General features: G+C 42.5%; 1 protein-coding gene across 1 annotated transcript in view; it reads left to right on the top strand.

Moving 5' to 3' along the window:
- The window catches only part of pla2g4ab (phospholipase A2, group IVAb (cytosolic, calcium-dependent)), a 149,783-nt gene that overhangs the window by 2,687 nt on the left and 123,445 nt on the right, over positions 1 to 23,651 (top strand). Inside the window, 4 exon segments of the mRNA XM_084310478.1 lie at positions 9,227 to 9,369; positions 14,896 to 14,980; positions 16,263 to 16,411; positions 19,150 to 19,263. Coding sequence (XP_084166604.1) covers positions 9,337 to 9,369; positions 14,896 to 14,980; positions 16,263 to 16,411; positions 19,150 to 19,263 — 381 coding nt within the window. The 5' untranslated portion in view covers positions 9,227 to 9,336.

Genomic DNA, 23,651 nt, shown 5'->3' with positions numbered 1-23,651 from the left:
CCGGGATTTACCAACCTGGTTTGGTACTCTGGTCCTCCTCGCCTCTTCGGGGCGGTCAGCAGTACTCCCCAACTCGCTCTCACTTCCCTGATTACCTCCGTGGGCCCTCCCACACCTAGTGACTGATATGCCTAAATAGATTTGTTCCTCCCGCAAGCAGTACCCTCCCTTGATGACCACTAGAAACCTTACAATGAAAAGGGGAGAGTTGGGTAGGAAGGGGTTAATCATATATACGTTACCCACACCAAAAGAGTTAATACTGGGCACAGGAATGGACACGCACACAGAATCCCATCTAATGTTTAATGTTAATTGTACTGTTCAGTTACAATGATTTAATAGGAGTGGTCAAACTGAAGTCCCACTATAGCTCCGTTTGTAACTCAATACCTCATAGACACGTATATTATACACCCACCTCTGGGTTAGTATCAGGGATAACATACTTCAATGTGTTTGACTCATCACCCACATCTGGGTCGGTCCCATGTGTAGTACCTCTATCAGGCTTTAATTATATGGCAAGAACAGTACCTCTCTAAGGCTTTACTTATGATGCACCAGGTCTGTACCCTCCCCACAGGGAAAGGCTTAATTCGATGGGAAGATATTATTAAAGAACAAACACGTTATCACACTCAAAGGAAACCAAAAATGTGGGCCCACTGTACCATAACAAAAGTCCTAAACTAATGCCGGCATGTATTGTTTATGGGGTACCCCTAAGAACTGTAGTTAGCAACGTTAACTTCGCCCGCAGGCCGCATCACACTGTGCAATAAGATCCTGGGCACCGAAGCCCTAATATACTCAACCAAGATGGCGGCCTCGTCGCGCCACCACCGTCCGGATAGCAAGATGGCGTCGAACGCTCTCGTCGCGGGCGCTAGCAAGCGGGGCTGGAGCAGAGGGACAGAAGCTGGCTGAGAGCGTGTGCTGGGTGATGGCGACCTCTGTTGAAGACAGCCGGTGCAGCGCCGACGTTGCCGTCGGTGTAGACTGGTTGTAGACAGCCGGTGCGGAGTCAACGCGCATCCATACCTTGCCCTCACTGACACTGCAGCTACACTCTGGGTCCCAAAACAGCCCTCCTGCTAGCCGTGCTATATAATAACGCAGGGTGTCTCTAAACACGGTCCTCTTCACGCCACGCTGGCGGGGCACCTCGCTAGAGGGAATATCTTTAACTTAAGCCACAGTTGGCTATACCGCCTTTCTTCTAGGATAACTCGATGTATATCACTAGGGCTATTCGGTTGGGAAAACATGCAATGTTCCACTACGATTCCTTCTCTAAAATAACCCGTCACATACTCAAGTTCAGTTCGTCCGCCTGTGTGCTCCACAACAGGAGCTCTCCGAGACACGTCTGTTCACAACAAAGTCCCAACTCGAAGAGGCTCGTCTTTCCTCTTCCGCCTCCATTCCCTTGCTTCCCCGGCTCTCTCGTACGCTCTCTGCCTGCCACCGCCCCCTGCTGGCCGCCAACTAGCCACACAGGGAAAAGGATAGTAGAATAGGATCCAGTAATGCCGTTTATAATCCATATTTCAGCCGGTAGAAGAAGGAGGAGCCTGCGTCATTGTTCGTGAGAATATCAATGGAAACTAGTCAACATGTCTTTGTGCACAAAGGGGAGATAAAAGGCAAGTCAGCACTTCTGAATAATAGCCATATTTTCAGGGTGCTACATACTGATTGATCTAGCGTGAACCGGTACTCGGTAGTACCGATGTAATTCGGTCGGTACCAAAAAAAGGAGTTTGGTACCCAACCCTATAGGGCTGTCGAATTTCAATATTTGAATTTAATTTGAATTTGGAAAAAAAAAGCACAGCCCAATGTCTAATGATAGCTTCTGATTGGAATTACTCAGAATAGCAAATACAACACACAGTGAACTTCTTAATAGCTATTTACTCATATTTACTAATATGCATTTTATCATTATTATTTGAATTTCATTTGATTGTGCCTCATTTCAGCTTATTGATAGTCGAATGGTATTCTTAGTAACAACTGCTCAGATGGCTATCTGTATACTGTTGTTACATGTTTTTACATTTACATTTGACATTTAGTCATTAGCTCACGCTTGTATCCAAAGCGACTTACAAGTTCTGTACAACAAGTCAGCAGGACTTACTTCACAGGTAACATGCTCAACAGGAGATATCTGCTCAGTGTTGACTGTATTTCCAAATGTCCACCTGTTACTCTCACTAGTATACTAATAGCCAGTAATGAGTAATGAAATAGCACATTTGGCTATTATGGAATGGTGCAACTACTGATGCTGTGGTGGTGCATCTCTCTTTCTGCTACACAACCCTTATCTCTGCTGAGAAACACACACACACACGAGCACCACGCACACACACACACGCACGCACACACACACACACACACACACACACACACACACACACACACACACACACACACACACACACACACTATATCTTATGTTCGTGGTTGAGCACAACTTCCCTTTGTGTCTGTCAACTCACTCCCAGATGCTGTCCGGTTCCACTGAGATATGTTTAAACAGAGCGCACTGAGTCGACTGTATGTGTATTGTATGTGTTGTCATGAGTGAACCTTTATTTATAGAAGCACATTTCAATGCAATTAAGTAACAAAAGTGCTTCTCAAACTATTAAGATCAAAATAAAACCTCTTTTGAATTGGAAGATAGCGATGTCCCTTTCAGTAAATGGAACTTGTTATCGGAGTTGCCGAGCTTAGAACGTGTGGCCATTGCTACTAAAGGCAGTCCTCTCTATGTCGATTAATCCATTCATCAGTCGGTTTGATCTCAGTCGACCAGGACTGTGAGTTGAATGATTAGCGCTGAACATTAATCAAAATGTTATCGAAATTGCAATATCCAAATCACATGAAGCTGCATTATTTCTTATTCGCAGACTCGGAAAACATAATATGTTTTGCAATGAAAAGGAGAATGACGCAATAATATATGTTGTGAATCATATCGAATATAGTTGCAATTAGATATTCTTTTTTAAATTTGTATGCTTTTTTTCTGAGCTGGGAATTTGGTCAACGAACTGTGAACAACTGGTCTTCATCATGTAGACCAGTGCCTGGTGTCTCTTTTACTATTTGATTATATAAATACCTGTTACTATCGTGTTAGTAGAAAATGGATAACAAGTGGGCTTTGTTCCACTGCCTATACTGGCAGACTGATGTGACATAATCTATCCTTGGAAACAAGGGGAAGAAGAGAGGCTCCTGAAACCTCTAATTGAAAAAAGCATAAAAAGAAAATCTCAAGCCCCACCCTCTTTTCTTGATCCAACCCACGGAAGCAGCAGTTGTGATTAGAGGATCAGGAAAAGAGGGCGGGGCTTGACATAGATCAATTGAATACCTCAGATCAATAAGAACCACATAAGTGAGTTTGTTAAAGTTGTTGTCTAAAGTTGTAAGTGTTTTGTTCATTCATAGTTAAAGACAGTAGAGGTTGAGTACTTTATTATCTAAAGATGGTAAGTTAGAGTGTTGTGTTCATTCATTCATAGTTAAATACAGTAGAGGTTGAATACGTTATTATCTAAAGATGGTAAGTTAGAGTGTTGTGTTCATTCCTAGTTAAAGACAGTAGAGGTTGAGTACTTTATTATCTAAAGATGGTAAGTTAGAGTGTTGTGTTCATTCATAGTTAAAGACAAAAAAGGTTATGTACGTTATTATCTAAAGATGGTAAGTTAGAGTGTTGTGTTCATTCCTAGTTAAAGACAGTAGAGGTTGAGTACTTTATTATCTAAAGATGGTAAGTTAGAGTGTTGTGTTCATTCATAGTTAACAACAGTAGAGGTTGAGTACGTTATCTAAAGATGGTAAGTTAGAGTGTTGTGTTCATTCATAGTTAACGACAGACAGTAGAGGTTGAGTATGTTATGCAAAGATGGTAAGTTAGAGTGTTGTGTTCATTCATAGTTAACGACAGTAGAGGTTGAGTACGTTATTATCTAAAGATGGTAAGTTAGAGTGTTGTGTTCATTCATAGTTAACGACAGTAGAGGTTGAGTACGTTATTATCTAAAGATGGTAAGTTAGAGTGTTGTGTTCATTCATAGTTAAAGACAGTAGAGGTTGAGTACGTTATTATCTAAAGATGGTAAGTTAGAGTGTTGTGTTCATTCATAGTTAAAGACAGTAGAGGTTGAGTATATTATTATCTAAAGATGGTAAGTTAGAATGTTGTGTTCATTCATAGTTAAAGACAGTAGAGGTTGAGTACGTTATTATCTAAAGATGGTAAGTTAGAGTGTTGTGTTCATTCATAGTTAAAGACAGTAGAGGTTGAGTACTTTATTATCTAAAGATGGTAAGTTAGAGTGTTGTGTTCATTCATAGTTAAAGACAGTAGAGGTTGAGTACTTTATTATCTAAAGATGGTAAGTTAGAGTGTTGTGTTCATTCATAGTTAAAGACAGTAGAGGTTGAGTAAGTTATTATCTAAAGATGGTAAGTTAGAGTGTTGTGTTCATTCATAGTTAAAGACAGTAGAGGTTGAGTGCTTTCTGGTGATGTATCACATTCACCCTGCAGCTAATTTGAATTGACCTTACAGCTGCAAATTATCATGGAATGTGAAGTGTCGGTTACAGCACTTTTCTCCCAGAAGCAGGGAGCAAGCGATATTTTGCAAGTAGAGCAAATTAATGTTGTTTGTGAGAAGCTCTGTCTTGTGCAGCTGGGGAGGAAAGGAGACAGGGGCTGTTGCAGAATAGATCCCTGTGTCTCCACCCTAACTTGATGGAACCGCAGATAGTTGACTTCGAACATAATGGCGAAGTTGACCGGAGGAGATAGTCGAACGGGCTCCGCTGAAGACCAAGCCTGTTCGACTATCTCCTCCGGTCAACTTCGCCATTATGTTCTAAGTCAACTATCTGCGGTTCCATCAAGTCAGGGTGGAGACACAGGGATCTCTTCTGCAAGACGTGTTGAGAAAGCAAGATGGTCATCATGTCTCGAAATGTTCATGTGTATGCATATATTTAGCCAATCACGTGACGCTAGGCAGAGAGTATATATTGGAAAGATCGTAGGTGGTTTATCATCTCTGTCTTTTTCAACTTTTTGTATATATATATTTTTTTAAACAATATTTTTATCTTTTTGTATATTTGATTAAACTCCAAAAGTATTGTATGCGGCAATATAGAGTCAACATAACCAATGGACTTGGGGGATCCCCTCATTGGCTAATCAAATTGGAAATACAATTTCCGTTTCGTAACCATGGTGGCAGTTTGACGCACTTGGGTCTTGAACTTGGTCACTTTGGTGACTTGTGCATTGTGTCGATGACCCTTCGTAGTCGTCCATTGATATATTTTCTGTAACCTAGTTATGGAAACAAAATGACATTCATCGCAGTCCCTAAGGGACAATACTATGCTTATCAATAACCAGATAAAGGACATTCAACACTTGTGTTCAAATAAGAACGTAGCCGAGGAGTGTCTAGGGGCTCTCCGAAGTCCTACGTGATATAATTTAAAGAGAGACTTGACAGTTGCGATATACTGTTAACCGTTTGATTAGTGGGAATAGGTACTGGGGTATTGTCGGGGAGAATGAGTGTCTGCTCCGATGAACGTCATACAAGTCTTATCTTAAGGCTAAGGTATACAGTACATTGATGGCATGTGACTTTAAATTGAAAAGGCATATTCACAAGTTCTTGGTCACTCAGGAGTCGGCAACCTGGCTCTTTAGCCGATCAGCTGCGGCTCCCTGCCCCAAAAAAAAAAAAAAAAAAATGTTTAAAATTTTTTTTCTCTTATTTTGGAGATCGATGTCATACTGTGACACTGAAATGAAAAAATATTTCATCAACTAAAATATTTAGTCAACAAAAATATTTCATCAACTAAAATATACAGTACGTCACACCCCGCGCCTCTCCCTGCCGTCTGCAAGTGGCTAATCTTGAGTTTCCGACCCCCCAGTAAGCTAACCATGGATAAATCCAAAAATAGGAAAGTCTGAGGAAAATAGAAGGTTTAATTCAGCGTGGACAGATTAATTTGCTTTCACGACTAACGATGCAGGCTTACCTGTATGCCTGATATGTGGTGAGAAATTAGCTAACAACGAAAAATTAACTTTTTATTTGATAGATTTTCCACAAATAAGGGAAGGACTCAAATAGAGCTGCATAGTTCAGGGGTTTCTTTCAAAGTAGGTCTACAGGCACCAGTGTTTTGTCTCCTCTTCTGTGTTTTATTTAAAAATAGGTCTACACAGCCAGTATTCTTTCTCCTCTTCATAAGAGTTTGAGGCTTTCCTTTGTTATAACAGGTAAAAACAGCAATAAAAAGTCAAAATTCTTCTTTTTGTTGCTTTATAATTCCATTAATGCAACAAACTGTGTGCTATAAGTATAAAGTATAATAAATCGCAAATTACTTTGGGTATGCAATTGTCAGGCGTTTTATGCTAAATGTGGGGTATGCTTGGGGATATATAAAACGTTATACACTGTGTTTAAGGGTAAATAGGTTGTGTGGCTCCCTGAGCATTTTATTTTGTGGGAGGGGGGAAAAGTGGCTCTTTTGATAGTAAAGGTTGCTGACCCCTGCTCTAACCCAGTGGTTCCCAAAGTCGGGGTCGCGACCCAAAGGTGGGCCGCGAGCAGCTACGGATGGGCCGCGAGATGATAAAAAAAAAAAAAAAAAAAAAAATTATTTTCTTATTTTTTATTTTTTTATTTTAATTTTTTTTGTCAGGCCACTGAACTTAGAAGCAGGCCAGGACAGTGTTTCTAGTTGTATTCTAAAATTATTTTCTATTGTATTCTAAAATGTGACTATATGGTTTTATATTAACACTTTGGTTGCCTAAGGTTAAATTAATGATATACCATAGATTGCCAGCGCTATTTGTCTATGGAGAAAGTCCCCTTCTTTGCAGGGCTATAACTTCTTAAATTCTATTGCTACATTGCCATTATTAGGGCCCATTCAAAGTCCTATATGTATTGTTCATTGTGTAGCAACGTTAAACTTTTTCATTCACATATTCATAGTAAAGTATGGTCTAATGTATAAGTATGTTTTCATCTCTTTCTGCAGCTTTCTCCAGAACGTGATATATAGCCCCAAATGCATTATATTGATGATGAAATACAGTTTGATGGCAATCAGCGCAATATAAAAAATTCCAACTAGACTAACTTCTAGAAGTTACTACACGTCATCTGATGTTGACCGGATGGGCGAGGGGGCGTTTATAATTCCGTGGGCAGCGTTATACCAATCATCTAATGTGGGTCAAATGTTGATAATATCAGTTATTATCGAAGACGGTAACGTTACACGCTGAAACTCACCCCAGTCTCCGCGCGCCGTTGGGCGATCATCGTCGAGTAGAAATTTTATCATTATGGGATTGGATATATTATTACCCGGTCCATCTCCAGCTTGTATAATGGTATATACGTCCAAATCATGTTGTTTATCGAGTTATTGGCAATCGATCGCTATGTAGTGTGACGAGCTAGAGTCACGGGACATGTACCGAGTGGCCGGAAGCAATACGGACGTCTAGCAAAACCTCTACTGCGCTTCCTGTTAAGCGCTTGCGCCGATCGGCCACCAGATGGCGCTCCTGAACCGCCAGAGAGCTCAGTGGGTCCTGCTGGTGGATCTCAGGCCAGCGGAGGGACATTATGAATCCGATCGCAGATTTTTGAAATATTGATATAAGGACGACGTACAGCGTCCCCCGGCAACTTTAGCATGGCCAGCAAAGACGTCTAAAGACGGCTCCCGGCAGTCAAAGTGTTAACTTAATAAATAAACAAAAATGAAAAATCTACTTATTTCAACGAACATTTCAAACTAAATAACAGATTATGCACATAAAACGCTGAAAACAACCGAAGCAACAATAGTATTTTAATGAGGCTATTATAATTATCATTATTATTTTGCAACAAGTTAGCCCTCTCATAAATAGCACATATAAATGAATAACTAACTTGAACTAACTTAATAGGATGGAAGTGATATTTGGCTTAAAAAATCGGTCGCCTGGCAAAAAAAACAAAAAACAAAAAAAGCCAGACGATGTGCATTGGGCCGCGGCTCTCTGACGCCTTATTTTCTGGGCCCCGGCCTGAAAAGTTTGGGAACCCCTGCTCTAACCTATGGGTGCTTGAGAAGGGTGGCACTGGGGGGGCGGCTAGGTGGTGCAGTGGGCAAGGCGCTCACCACCAATGCAGGAGACGCTGGGTTCATACTAATACAATTGGCAGTATTAGGGGGTGGGAAGCTGATGGGTGGGGATCGGACATTGTGGACAGCGACTCCTACAGGTCGGTTGGTGCGCCTGCACAGCAGAATCAGGAAGCGACGGGGGCGGCGTGCCCTCCCACGCAGACCCCCGAGGCTGAGAGATCGCGCTGTGCAGGTGAAAAGATGCGACGGCTGCTTCCTCGAGTACCGGAGGGGACACGTGATGTAAGGCTTCGTCCACATTGCAGCCGGCTTGTGGGAGGCATGGCCTAACAGTGTTCGAGACAGGGGAGGGTAGAATTGGACGATACGAAATTGGGATGGGAGTAGATCAAAAAAGAAGGGTGGCACTGGCCAGTGTGGCCACAACCCTTAATAATAATTTCTTTTATGAATATAACAACAGTTATATAGTTCTTCACCTGAAGATTTGAACTAATATATAATAGGCTTTTTAAAAAGACTAATGAAGATGGCCTCGGACCATCTTGTCTCAGTGGATATTTTCACAGTCACTCAGGAGGTAGAACGGTCGTCTAGTAATCAGATGGTTCCTGGTTCGATTCCCGCTCCTCCTGGGCAGCGTGTCGAAGTGTCCTCCTTGAGCAAGACACTTAACCCCTAGCTGCTCCCGATGAGCAGGTTGGCACCTTGGAAGGTTGAATGTGTGAGTGAATGGGTGAATGTGAGAAAGACATTTTTTAAAGTGCTTTGGATAAAAGCACTATATAAATGCACCATTTACCATTTCTTTTTTATTTACCATTTTGGAATGAAGCTCTTCCAAGACATTGTAGCGTCCTGTTATAGTTATATCCCCAGCGTGGCCAAACACACGGTTCCATTTCCAATGGATAATAAAGCTTGTATTGTCTTGTATTGTGTTACAGTATTTCTGACGGTGACCCAGCTCTGATGTTAAACTCCTTTGTGTCCTCCACCAGTGTTTAAATGCTGACCTTCATAACAAGAGGACCCGCCTGAATTCAAGTTCACACCCAGAGACTCGACCGAGGCCTTTCCTGCACGCTGAGAATCAAATCATAAGCCCACAATGGCTTCAATAGACCCCTACCAGTACATCATTGTAAGTATTCCAGTGACCCCAAGCCACAATGGCTTCAATAGACCCCTACCAGTACATCATTGTAAGTATTCCAGTGACCCCAAGTAGGAAGGCGTGCACTGATCCCAAGGATATCGGGTGATAGGATATTATCAGAGGATTTCCCCAGTGCTGACGTGTGACCAAAAGGCCACGTCGTGTAACATGAATCGAACCAAAGCAAAATGACACCACAGAGATTGACGTTGAACATTGCTGATGGAAAGAACTTTATTATATTTCTTATGTTCTTTTTTTGTCCAGTGACCCATCTTTTACTGTATTGTTTAGTAAAAGTAGTGGATGGGATCGGTATCAGAGCAATACTTAAACTTAAGAACTTTTAATCGTTTCTGGCGGTCAAAGAGTGGTATCAGTGCATTCCTACTTGCCGGTACATGATTGTGTGGTGAGTGGTGACTACAATGCTGTACTTGGCATAGGGCTGGGCGATATAACGATAATTATAATTATCGCGATATATTTTAATAATCGATATAAAAAAAAATATATATCGAAAATATATCGATTTAAAAAAAAAATACCTGCAACAGGGCAGTTTTAAAACCAGAGACAGTGGACAGACTTGTCTTTCTTGCCTGCAACTTAAAGTAATGGCTTTGCTTGTCCAAATGACAATACTGACCAAATTCAGATTAATATAAAATACAGTTTGAAACCGTCTGTACACAGTAGGCTATGTGTGCTAGCAGAACTAGACTCCAGTCACGAGTCACAGTGCACATGTGCGGTGGTTTGTCCACCAAAAAAGCGCCAAAAGATAGAAAAGAAACTAGCAGAGCCAGAACTGTTCAACTCCCCTGGAGCCACAGCCAGCAGAGAAGCCGGTTTACTTTTGCTTTCAAACCAGCTGCAGCCTGAGAACTGGAGTGTGAGGGGATGTAACACTAAAGATGGCGGCAACGACAATATTTTATATATATATTTTTTTTATCGATTTTTTTTTATTGTTATCGATATTGTTATCGCGATATCATTTTTGGCCATATCGCCCAGCCCTAACTTGGCATAGGGGCAGAGTTTCTCCGACACAAAGCCTAGTCCTGCGGAAATTTGAATTGCGTGGTGGGGCGACCACGCATTACACTGAAGACGCTCCCAGAAGCTGACACAGGGGAGCCGTGTCCCGACCCGCTGGGGACACTAGGTAGATCTGGGGGCGTATTAATTAATGTTGCATTTCTTCTAACATCTAGAAAAAATACGCGTCACAATCTGATGAAAAATGGCGGAGATATGGACATTATACAAAAGTAACTGTACTTACAGTCAATTTCATTCACTGTCTTTATTGCCCTGTAACGGGTGCCTGGTGGTACTGCCATTGGAAAGAGGAGATTTGGCCCGACCCATAGATGTATAACTTGGCCATAAGGTAATTTATAGGCCTGATATTCTATATTCTATATTCACATTTCAAATAGCATGTGTACAGATGGCAAAATTCAGTACTGTATCCACAAAACCTCTGTAAATCATCTGCCCTTTATTAATTTGCTTAGATTTTTTGTACACTTGATCTCAAGAACGTGCTGAATGAGCTCACAGCAGTCAATGTTAGCATGGTGTTATTCACCGTCAAAGATGAAAAGAAAAAAACTTTAATAATACTTTATATTCTCCTTTGGTTCATTACAATTTACTCAAGCATAGTAGCAGACACAATATTTGTGACACTGGGAATACATTCCCTTGGGTCCATAGATGTCCCTATATACCAAGAACATGCAAATGGACCTTGTAGAAGCGGAGCAATCTTCCATTTACTTGGGTATGTACTTTTAGGCAAATTTTCTGAAAATATGGCTAGGGCTTAAGAGGTTAAATCTATCTATAATCTTAACATATATCCCCAAACCTTAAACCAACAAATTTGTTAATTAGTATGAATTTGGACACAGTCCATGTAGGGCTAAATGCACTTCAGAAAAAAAAGCCTAAAGCCTCATGAATGGATACTGTCAGAAGAAATATAAACCAGTACCATAGTTTTTGAGTTGTTTTATGTACTTAGTTTGATAATAAGACTAAACTGAATTTAGACCGTATTAAGGCTCAAACATTCTCCAATTGCCGGAGCGCACGCCAACTCCTCGATTTCACCCTCTCACTTTCATAACGACACAATGGCTACAGACCACAAGAGCCAATCACTGCCAATCTGACACGCGTCAGAAGCGGACAGGCACGCATGCCCAATGCGGGTGGGTGGTAATTTTTGGCCGCAATTACAAGTGATATTGTTAGTTTGCAGTTTTGTAGTATTGAGTTACTTGCTCACATCAAATAATAGTGTCTTCCTACTGGCATTCCAGTGAATGACCTACTCATTGCAATTCTGAGGGCATAATGAGGGATGCTGACTACGCACATCACTGCAGGTCTCATGCATGCATTTTAGGTATCTGGGGTTACTGTGGGCTTTTAAGGTTTTTATTAGGATGAAGGAAGATTAAGGTCTTTTCTGAGAGCTCAATCAGTCAATGTACATTCTTTGTTGTGGATATGATCCAATTACATGTTACCCAACACAAGAAACACCTGTTCTACAGCCACTTTGACTTCTGTACAGGTATCCTTGACATGTATGACAGTAACCCTGCTAAGTGAGCCTGTGGATCAGATTGGCATACAATATCTGACAATAGACCTGTCAGGTATGTCATAATCTCTCCGCCCAGGGCTGGCGGTGGCCTGTTATTAAACTAGCTTCGTCTACGTTTCACACAGGATCTTTACCTTGAACGAGGTCTTATAATATTCATTCCTCTCACTGGTACAGTAAGGCAGGGGAGAAATCGCTGGCCAAAAGTACAGATACAGCTCTTCAGGCTCGAACCTCCACTGCTCCTCTACCGCTCCTCCACCACTCCACGGGCCAAACTGATTTTGTGACTCCTATTGTTCTGGACCGGGGCCAGATTTCACACCTCCACTGCCTCCCACAGTGTATCAGGCTGGGGATACTTTTTCATCTTAAATCTTTATTCGTCCCAAACGCCCCAGCTCCATCCGATTCCTTAGCTTTTTTCACTGTTTTACTTATCATGCATTGCAACACTAATATATGGGCAGTACCCCAAGTCAGACTGCCCCGAACCCACTTATTGAAAATGATCTTGGGGGTCTGAGGGCAGTAGCCCCCGACCCCCTCCCTGGGGGACCACTTAAGTTAAGTACCCTCTATTTGTTCTTTTTGGGAGCCAGGGCCAGCTCAGTCACTGAGCCACCAGCCCCCCTCCTTGCAAATCCCCCTCAGCGTAGTGGGACTGCTTCCCACTATGGACTTTAATTATTCCCAATCGCCCCAGCTCCAACCGATCTTTTCAGATTTTTTCACACGGTTATTATTACACATTGAGTCACTTCCATATGGGCTGTACCCCAAACCAGACTGCCCAGAACCTGTCTTCTAAAATATTCTGGAGGTCTGGGGGCAGGAGCCCCCGACCCCCTCTCTGGGAGAGCACTTGAGTCAAGTACCCTCCCTTTGTTCTCTTGGGGACCCAGGGTCAGCTCAGGCCTTGTCCAGACTAAAACGATTTCGGTCGTATCAGGCAAATTATTTGATCGTATGTACCTTTCATCCACACGGAACTGCGTTCTGGAAGCCTGAAGACGCTACTTTCTGAGACCAGCTTTCAGAGTGAGCAATTCTGAAGACGCCCCCCATTGCGTCACCATCTTTACAAGCGAAACGCGTCTTCTCCTGAACCGATGACGCGATAGCCCACCTCTCCCTTAACCCGCATGTGCAAACTCAGCCAAACATCACCAACCACCGTCGACAACAGATTGACATCTCCCTTACAGTGTTACAGAAGCTATTGAGCTTGATCTGGCTTTTACAGCTAAATGTACTTTTTCTGAAAACCCAAGTAGTAGCCAAGCACATACTGTTCCATAGCATACCCCTTCAGTTGATCATGACAAATCCTCTCTTACCTTGATGATTAAAAAGCCTCCATAATTTAGTAAATAATATCCCCATGGCATGGTGTTGAGCTGTAGCCAGCAAGCTATGGAATGCTATCAACATTAGTTAAATAGCTAACCAACTAAATACAATAGACAGTGGTATCCTGAGGTAACGTTAAATACAGACAACTTTTGCTACAATTACAGTGGTATCCTGAGGTAACGTTAAATACAGACAACGTTTGCTAGTCGAAAGGACTGGACAGTGGACACGGACAATGGACAGTGGACATCTATCAATTAATTTAATAGAACACAGGTAGTTTGATCTGCCTCCGACCGCACCACGGGGCTATTATATTATATACAGCTTTGAGCGTTCTCTCTCTCCTGCCGATTAAAATCAGCAGCTCTTCCTCCTCCTCGTGTAGCTGCTTGCGCCGCGGTGTGTGTCTCTGAAAACTAGCGTCAGCTCAAAAGTACAGAACCGGACACACAAGTTATCGAAAACAATGACAAGACATTTATTTTGTAAATTTGTGGCACGCACTTATTATCTTGAGACGTTTTCACGGAAACCTTTTTTTAAATGACAACTAAACGAAAACGAAAAAGATCTAAATCGTTTTAGTCTGGACAAGGCCTCAGTCACCCCCGAAATATAACACCTGAGTGCTAGTTCTAAAGTGGTAGAAGGGTGGTACAAGAGCAGTAGAAGCGCACCGAATCTGAAGAGCTTCATCTGTAGCATTGCACATGAGGTCAGCCGACATCACCAGCGTCAGTGCATTCTCTGCAACGTCGTGCACATAAAATCCTTTTGTGAAACTCAGTTTTCTCATTAAACCCACATGCAGCATGACTGGTAAATGGGAAAGGAAAAGACAGATCATTTTTCAAGTTCAAGTTCTTTATTTGTCAAATACACAACAATACAGGGGCATTGCAGGTAATGAAATGTTTGTTTCGAGCTCAGACTCAACAGTGCACAGAAACAACAATGAATACCGTACTTTTCGCACTATAAGCCGCACCTGACTATAAGCCGCAGCAGCTAAATTGAATGATGTGTACATATATAAGCCGCACTGGACTATAAGCCGCAGGTGTTTTAATGTTTAATTACCATATGTAATTAGCATTGGGACACAATACTGTCGGACAAATAACAAGAATTAACTCATTTACAAGTTGTATTAAGTTTAGCAAATAAGGGAACAGATAAATAACATTTCAATGCAGTCAAAAAAGCAATATTTAGATTTTTACATTTTCGGGTTTGGTCACGTCGAGTCACATAAGCCGCACCGTTATATAAGCCGCAGGGTTGAAAAATGGGGAGAAAAGCCGCGGCTTATAGTCAGAAAAGTACGGTACATGAATGGTAACAATAAGTAATAGTAGTAAGATCAAATAAAATAAAATATAGGAAATATATATTAACACTGCAACAGGAAACATTTGGAATATCTATGAAAAGGCCTATTGGCAGCATATGAATGGTATCAGTGCCTCCCTACATGTTGTGTTACCATGAATGTTGAATTGACCGCTGTTAATGTGTTGCAGGTGGAACAGCAGTTCTCCCATAGGTTCAGAGTAACTGTGGTGCGGGCTGAGAACGTCACCAAAGGTTCAACATTTAGTGACCTATGTGAGTCTGAATACACCTGTTACTCCTGTTGTCTCTAGGCTGCAGTCAACAACACACAGCTCATATACATGTAAACACACACACACACACACACACACACACACACACACACACACACACACACACACACACACACACACACACACACACACACACACACACACACACACACACACATCAATGGCAGGTACTGTATGCTTTAGAATAGGCCACCAGATGACGTGTAGCAATAAGAGGAAGTTTGCTTGTTTGCAGTACTGTGTGAACCTTATATTCTAAATGAGTTCTGCAAGCCAGTCTCACTTTATGATGTTCTACGATGCACTGGATGCATGCAGTAAATGTAACAGTAAAGTGCCATAGTAATATACAATGTACAGGTGATTAAACTGGGTATAAAATATATAAATGAGTACTATTGTAGTGTAGTACTACATTAGATGTATGTACAGAGTTGTAATAAGTATAAAGACAGTAATGTCGTAGTCATACTGGCCAGCAGCGTAATTAGTAAGGTGTAAGGGATATGTATATATATACATAGTATCTACAGATATGTAAAAGGATTATATGCAGGTATGTACAGACAAGTGGATAGATATATATATACGGTAGGAATAAATATATGTATACGGTATATACAGCATTATTGTACATGCTATCATAGTCATATGGGTTATATGCAGGTGTATAGTAGGGATATAGGAGGATTATATGCAGGTAAATTCAGACAGATATGGATACGTATATATATACAGTAAATATAAATATGCATATATTTATGTAAATATAATGTATATATGCGGTAAATATAAATATTAGGGCTGTCAGTTTATCGTGTTAATTAGACTAATTAATTACACAGCAAATTATTGCGTTATGAAAATTAACTAAAAATGTATTTAAATATATATATATATATATATATATATATTTATAATTTTTTTTTATATAATTTTTTTTGTAATCTCATTCATTCTATGGATAATCTATGGATCTCAGGGAATATATTCCTAGTGTCAGAAATACTGTGTCTGTTACTAGGCTTGAGTAAATTGTAATGAACCAAATGAGAATATCAATTCAATTTTTAGATTAATTTCTTTTATCGCCTGACAGCACTAATACATATATAATGTATATACACTGTAAATATAAATATATAATCTATATATGCAGTATATACAGCACAACTGTTGTACATGCTATCATACAGATTATAAGTAAAAATCCTACAGTAGAACAGCCTGGTGACGGCCTCTGTGCATCTATGTGTTTGTAGTGGACACCCCAGACCCCTATGTGGAGCTGTTTATTCCCAACGCCCCGGAGGGTAACAAGAGGACCAGGAACATCGACAATGACATCAACCCAGAGTGGAACGAGACCTTCCAGTTCATCCTGGACCCCAACCAGCAGAACGTCCTGCAGGTGAGAGCTCCACTGACGTCACAGGGTCAAGCATTGACAGATTGGCTGAACTTAGCCCATTTCGTGACTGTGATGCAAGCCAGGGGCTAGAATACGTAGTAGCCAGGTTAATTTGCACCATCAAGCACTGCTTAAAAGCGAGCAGTGGGTCCAAAATATATCAGATATAAATTTCAAAGGTACCTGTAACTGAGGGGTTACAAAACCCTGACTGTATTAAAGATTGTGATAGATTAAACCACTGCTAGGTATGTACTTTAATTACTGGCCAGACAGTACATCGAATATATGGTGGACACTCATAATAACACGGCATTGACAAAGAAATAGTATTTGAGGGTATTTATTATTATGCAACAATCGGTTACAGAATGAGAATTAGGGTCGCGCTTGTATGGCGAAGAATAAGCATAAAGTCAGTCAGTAGCATAAGTCACTGGGAATAGAATGATTCCTACGATGGGTACTAGGCTGACGCCACCTGGCGTATAATAGCAATTATAGAGAGGGCAACGCTGGTACCGCCTGGAGACACTGGGTTCCTCCCAGAGTTGTAAGGTCTGGAGGATAGAGGAATGTTCGGATACTCAGTCTGATTCAATGAAGAATAAGGGGATTCACGTACAGAAGCCAGTCCTTGTAATCCAACGCTCAGCAACAAAAGCAATAACTGTAATCCAATGCTCGATAGCAAACGATGATAGCCAGCTAGCCTCGGTCCATGAGGCCAGCCCGAATGTAAATCCTCACGAGGTTAAATCCCAAACGACAGTGGAGATTAACGATGCTCTTCTCCGGGTAACACGTTCCACAATCAATATAATCCAACCAGTAATGGTTCTGCAATCGCCGCCGCCGGTTCTCCTGTGCACATGTCCAGCAGGTTCTCCGACTAGGCCTCCTCGTGTGCTGGCACCAATGTATTTAGTCCACGCGCACTGGCTAAGGTCCACTAGCTAAAACAAACGAACCGCTGGGTAATGCTACACACGAACGAACTGTGATTGGCACGATATACAATAAATTAACGACTATTTACTTCACATTAAACTAAGTCGAACTTGACGTTACTGCATTAATCTGACACTTTACTATTCAATTCGCACGTGGTTCTCAACGCTCTGTTAGACGCACTGCTGCTCACTTCACTACACGTTGACTCGGGATGAACTTGATGAACAGCTACTGTTCGCACCTGCCGCAGCATATATACTTAAGTGGTTATCTAGTCCCGAACCTCAGTTCTCGTCTCGAATCAATACGCTGTCTCCGGGCATGTTACGACATGCCCGGGCTCGTCTTTGAACCTGACTTTGGGGGCTTGCGGTCTGGCGCCGGGGCGTTATCCAATAAGGAGAGCGAATATTACTATGATTCGAACGCAGGCTTAAAGGGATATACCGTGTATATATAAATAATATACAATGTATATAAAACAATAAATGTAGATTCTCAGCTTTAATCTGGCCCTTCACAACAGTACCCACCATTGCATTAGGGTTTCACACACACGCGAGGCGGGGTTTGAAAGCTCGGTGTTGCTAATAAACATTTTAAATAATTTTTATAAACTGGTCAACACTGCATTATTTCCGGCGTTGGGTGCATGATGCGCATGCGCTGTGATCACAGCGCAGGCACACCAGGCAGCCAAATACGGAAATACAGCAGTTTTGAGCAGTGTTGACCAGTTTATAAAAATTATTTAAAATGTTTATTAGCAACGCCGAGCTTTCAAACCCCGCCACGTGTGTGTGTGAAACCCTAATGCAACGGTGCGTACCTTTGAAATTTATATCTGATATATTTTGGACCCACCGCTCGCTTTTAAGCAGTGCTTGATGGTGCAAATGAACCTGGCTACTACGTTCGAATAAGTGACTGCGTATTCTAGCCCCTGGCTTGCATCGCAGTCACGAAAGGGGCTAGGCTGAACTTTTACATTGAAAAATATCTTTTCTTATTTTCTCTTTTCAGCCTATTTCAGGCTATTTCATGCAATATTTAGAGGAAGGCTTTATTTTACATGAAGAAGAAGTATCTGTGCCAGTGATTATTATGGATGTATACATCTTTTTTATATATCTTATATTCAGATATATTCATATATATATATACGGTATTACCATCAGAACAGCCAGAAGTAGGAAGAATTAGAATGAGTCAAAAGAAAATTATTTCCATAATGAAGAATGTACTGGTTGTTGATGGTGACAATGTTGGTGAATTATTATTAGATCTGCTAGTTTGATATTCCAGTAATTTATTCATTATATCATCAATAATTACATTATATACTGTATTCAATAATCGTACATCCAAAGCTTGTGCACTGGAAGGAAACTCTAATAAATTTCAACTTCGATAGTCACATATCGCACACTGCTCTTGTGCATGTATTGTAATTTGAATATGAATCATTCTGAGGAAGGTCAAATGCATTTATACAATATGTCAGTTTAAATAAATGTCACCACCAAAAGTGTGCAAGAGAAGTATGGAGTATTTTCTTCAAGTACATTTTTTTCTCCAAAATGCTTTTTGACTGTGTTTTCGTACATTACTCAACTTGGTTTTAGGAGGACAAGCAGCACACAATTCAACTAAATTTGAATTCAATACAATGTTCAACCTTATATTCTGTTGTTGTTGTTGTTGTTGTTGTTGTTGTTGTTGTTGTTGTTGTTGTTGTGTGCACTCAGCTTACAACCCTATACTCTGTTGTTTCGTCCAATCAGCTAACGTTAATGGATGCTAATTACGTGATGGATGAGACGTTGGGAACGGCATCGTATGAGATCTCCAAGCTCAAAGTGGGCCAGACAGAGACAGTGCCTTTCCTCATTGGCAAAGTAAGATGTCTTTTTAATATATTATAAAAATTATATTAATTATATTAATATTTATATATATATGTTATTAAATTATTGATGGTGACACTGTTGGTGAATTATTATCATATGATTTTGCTAGTGTATATATATATATATATATATATATATATATATATATATATATATATATATATATATATATATATATATATGGAATATATATATGGAAAGTCAAAGCTTCAGGCATCAAATTAATCAATAATGAATGTTAATTAACTAAATTAACTCAACTTTAGTTCACATAAACTCATCAGCTGATCCAGTTAAAATCTCTCTTTTTTTAAATTATTTTTTACATTTTATTTAGGACGTTATGACATGTCATTTGTAATTTGTTAACCTTTGTAGTGTGGTACTGTAGTGAAATGGTTAATTAAAATTAAAATTAAATTAAAATTGTGCATCAGATAAACACTTAGTTTATGATGTTGATTGATCGATTTTCACAAAACTACACTGTACCACTCTGATGTAAACACTGGGGGAGGACCCTGATGTAAACAAGACTAAAGTATTTCTCTGGTCTGCATTCCCTTAACAATTGTGTGTATTGAGCCATACTGTATTGTACCCATTCTGCAATCTGTTAATACTAGGGGTGTAACCGTACGTGTATTCGTCCCGCGAATTTACGGTACGGCCGTCACGGTGCGGTACGCGCAGCCATACGACGAATACGCCCCACAGCGCAAACATAGCAGTCGCACATGCAGGCACTCGCGAGGTTCCGTGCGAGAACAGCGCGCGGCACACCGAGTCCCCGACTTCAGTTCAGAGCGGGCGAAAGTGCACGGAGAAAGGCACATTTACATTGGAACAGCTGCAGTGGCATTACAATTTTACAGTTTTCTTTCGTTTTCTTGTTCGCCCAATAATGTTAACTGAATGAAACCAATGGAGAGACACACACACACGTCGCAGACACACACACGCGCGCCAACAAACACATCAACATTCTCCCCCTCCGGACTCACAGGCACAATCAAATAAAAAAAATAAACATACATTTCCAGACAGATCATCATGATCTGAGCTCCACTGTGTTTAAATCCAAATAATCCTCTGCCATTGTTGTAACATGTCATCTGTTCTCTAGTATTCAGTCTCGTCATGAAGTAAAATTCTCTCTAGAAGTGAAACTGAAACTTAGCAAGGATAAGTTGTTAAAGGGGCAGTAGGCAAGTGGATGCCTGAACACAGAATGACACCAGTATCACTGACTACCATGGCAAGCCTATAGAAAATTATTCTATTTAATTATAATAATGAGCATAAATATAATATATAAATGAAAAAATTATTATAATTTTTTTTATATTTTTTAATATTAACACTTTGACTGCCGGGACCCGTCTTTAGACGTCTTTGCTGGCCATGCTAAAGTTGCCGGGGGACGCTGTACAGCGTCCTTATATCAATATTTCAAAAATCTGCGATCGGATTCATAATGTCCCTCCGCTGGCCTGAGATCCACCAGCAGGACCCACTGAGCTCTCTGGCGGTTCAGGAGCGCCATCTGGTGGCCGATCGGCACAACCGCTTAACAGGAAGCGCAGTAGAGGTTTTGCTGGTCGGCCATATTACTTCCGGGCACTCGGTATAGGTTCCGGCACTCTAGCTCGTCACACTACATAGCGATCGATTGCCAATAACTCGATAAACAACATGATTTGGACGTATATACCATTATACAAGCTGGAGATGGACCGGGTAATAATATATCCCATAATGATAAAATTTCTACTCGACGATGATCGCCCAACGGCGCGCGGAGACTGGGGTGAGTTTCAGCATGTAACGTTACCGTCTTCGATAATAACGTTAGGTTATGACTATAACCAAGTTCTGTTAGTTAGGGGCGATGCTTGGCATCGCTACTGCACTATCTCGCGTACGTGCACGCGTACTGAATAAACCACAAATGTACCTCTAATACCAGTATTAGTCTGACCACACCCCTCATCAGCTTACCTTCATAAGCAGGTGTGTGGTCACCTGCTCTCCTCCTTCCCAAGCTTTCACCACAAGGTGAGGACAAGGGCTGCAGCGGCCGTCCGATGCCAAGCATCGCCCCTAACTAACAGAACTTGGTTATAGTCATAACCTAACGTTCTGTATCGTTAGTGGCTTAGCTTGGCATCGCTACTGCACAAGGGAGGCCAAGCGGAGCCACTTGGCTGACAAATACACCCCGCTGACAGCCCCCCAAAACCATCAGAACAGGGAGGGCCGAGCCCCCCCGACCCCCCCTAATGGAGGGTAGCCCCCCTATTAGGGACGTCACGGGAGGGCGACGGACCCGACCGTGCGAAGAGGCACTCAAGCAACTCAACGCACAGGGTGAGCAGACCGTGGCTTGACCCCACGACTACACACACGCACAACCCGCATGCCACCCGGGAACGAACGGAGGAACAACCTCGTTACTGCCCCCAGAATCACGGGGTCAAGGGCAAACCCAACCCCGTGGCAAGGCCGTAGCAGCGGAGCACGAAGGAAGACCCAGACCCACCAAAAGGACTGGACTCCCTAGAATGGGGGCCCGGAGAAGTCCATGATGCCAGCATCAAGACCCCACCAGGTGGGCACGTAGTGCCCCGCCCCCCACATCGCCAGCGTATTCGGACAAAGGCCCCTCAGTTACTGCACCTGGTATTCCCAGGCGGAACCAACCAGGCCAGAACCTGCCCAGCTTCCGAGATCGGACGAGATCGGGCGTGTTCAGGTCGGTATGGCCGTAAGCCGAGCGGGCCCCGTCCCCCCAATAGTACACCGCCTGGCACACTGACCCTGCAGAATAGGCAGTCAGCATGGCCGTAAGCACACAAAAAAGGTTAACCAACGGAAGCAGGCAGCGCACCGGGGAAAAACCAGGCAACAGGCTGTTAACCCTAGCCTGGAGACTGCGGACGAGACAGGCGCCAGAGGGGACAGCTGAACACAGCCGCCCCGGCGGAAGGAGCGTAAGCTGGCGGTGTTGCATGACCAAGCCTCCATTTAACAACCCCCACCCAGAGGGGTCGAGGCAGAGAAGGCTGACATGATTGGCAGACGTCATGAACGTGCAGGGGCACCCTCAAACGGTGAACCCGGGAGTTGACACTGCTCCAACACACCAGGGAATCAACCACCTCGGTGTTACCCAATGCGGTGGTTGTTCCTATAACCCCTCAAGAAAAAACTCCAAAACACACCTGCGGGTATACACCGGCTATACCGCAGTACAAGTGTTTCAGTTTCCAAAAAGGGTTAACCCAGGCCTACGGGTCGCAAACATCACTTCGGACCGGGCCTGGCGGTACGGGAAGCACAGGGTCACCAGAGGAGGTCAAAAAACCACCCCCACAGGCCCCTCTTCGCCATGCGTGAGAGAGGAGCGAAAAATAATGGAGAACCAGCCCCTAAGCACACCGTACCTGGTATTCCCCGGCGGTCTCCCAACCAAGTACTAACCAGGACCAACCTGTGTAGCGGCCGAGATCCGACGAGATCGAGCGCGTACAGAATGGCATGGCTGCAAGCCATGACGACAGTGCTGAGTAAAAACATACCCAACCAGGGTCTCCATAGCGCTTAACCCTGTGACACCCAGACCGACCTGGCATTTTTCCCCCTGAAAAAAGCCCAAGTCCCTCAGGGTACCAGAACAGCAGATCTGCATCCCCGGCGGACAACGGGTTCAACTGATCTGGACCAGCGTGACCAGAACCAGTCCCGTGCCCTAACCACGCCGACATGCCTACTCCAGGAGAAGGGCAGATATGCGTGTTGATCTTAACATGAAAAGAAGGCGCCACCCAGACGTTCGGACGAACCGCGCCTGGTGGCCCACCCCAAGGGCGTGAGACCCCACTACATATGTTCAGATCCATCCCGTCATCATCCCCCAGACATGAACGAGAATCCGTCGACAACCCACCCAGGTCATGGGATGTGGTCGCCGGAAGAGGAAAAACCCCCATCTCAGTTGCTTTATAAAAACGCTGTTTCAACCACAAGCAACCAAGGCGTGCCAGTCAATCGCCTGTTTACAGCGAGCTAGCACTATACGTGCGTCGGGACACACCCCCATCAATGAACAGGCTATTTAGACCTGTCATTGAATCCCCAAGGCGCCCAGGGGAACGACAAGAGGGGTGTGACACTCCCTAACTCCAACACTTCTGGAATAGAAAGAAGGAAGCATCAACAGTATGTATCCCAGTCTACACAGCCGGGGTAAAAAAATTTCACATTTTTACATCCCACCACCCTCCCATAGGAAAGAGACGGGGATCCCCAGAGAGACTTCCCACGCGAGCTGTACAGATTGAAAAGAATATATTGCACCCTGAGCCATGTAAAAA

This window comes from Notolepis coatsorum (assembly GCF_963971535.1).
Source record: "Notolepis coatsorum genome assembly, chromosome: 3".
In the NCBI taxonomy this organism is placed as follows: Eukaryota; Metazoa; Chordata; class Actinopteri; order Aulopiformes; family Paralepididae; genus Notolepis; species Notolepis coatsorum.
The sequence above is the reverse complement of the archived record's forward strand: the minus strand, read 5'-3'. Positions and strand labels throughout refer to the sequence as shown.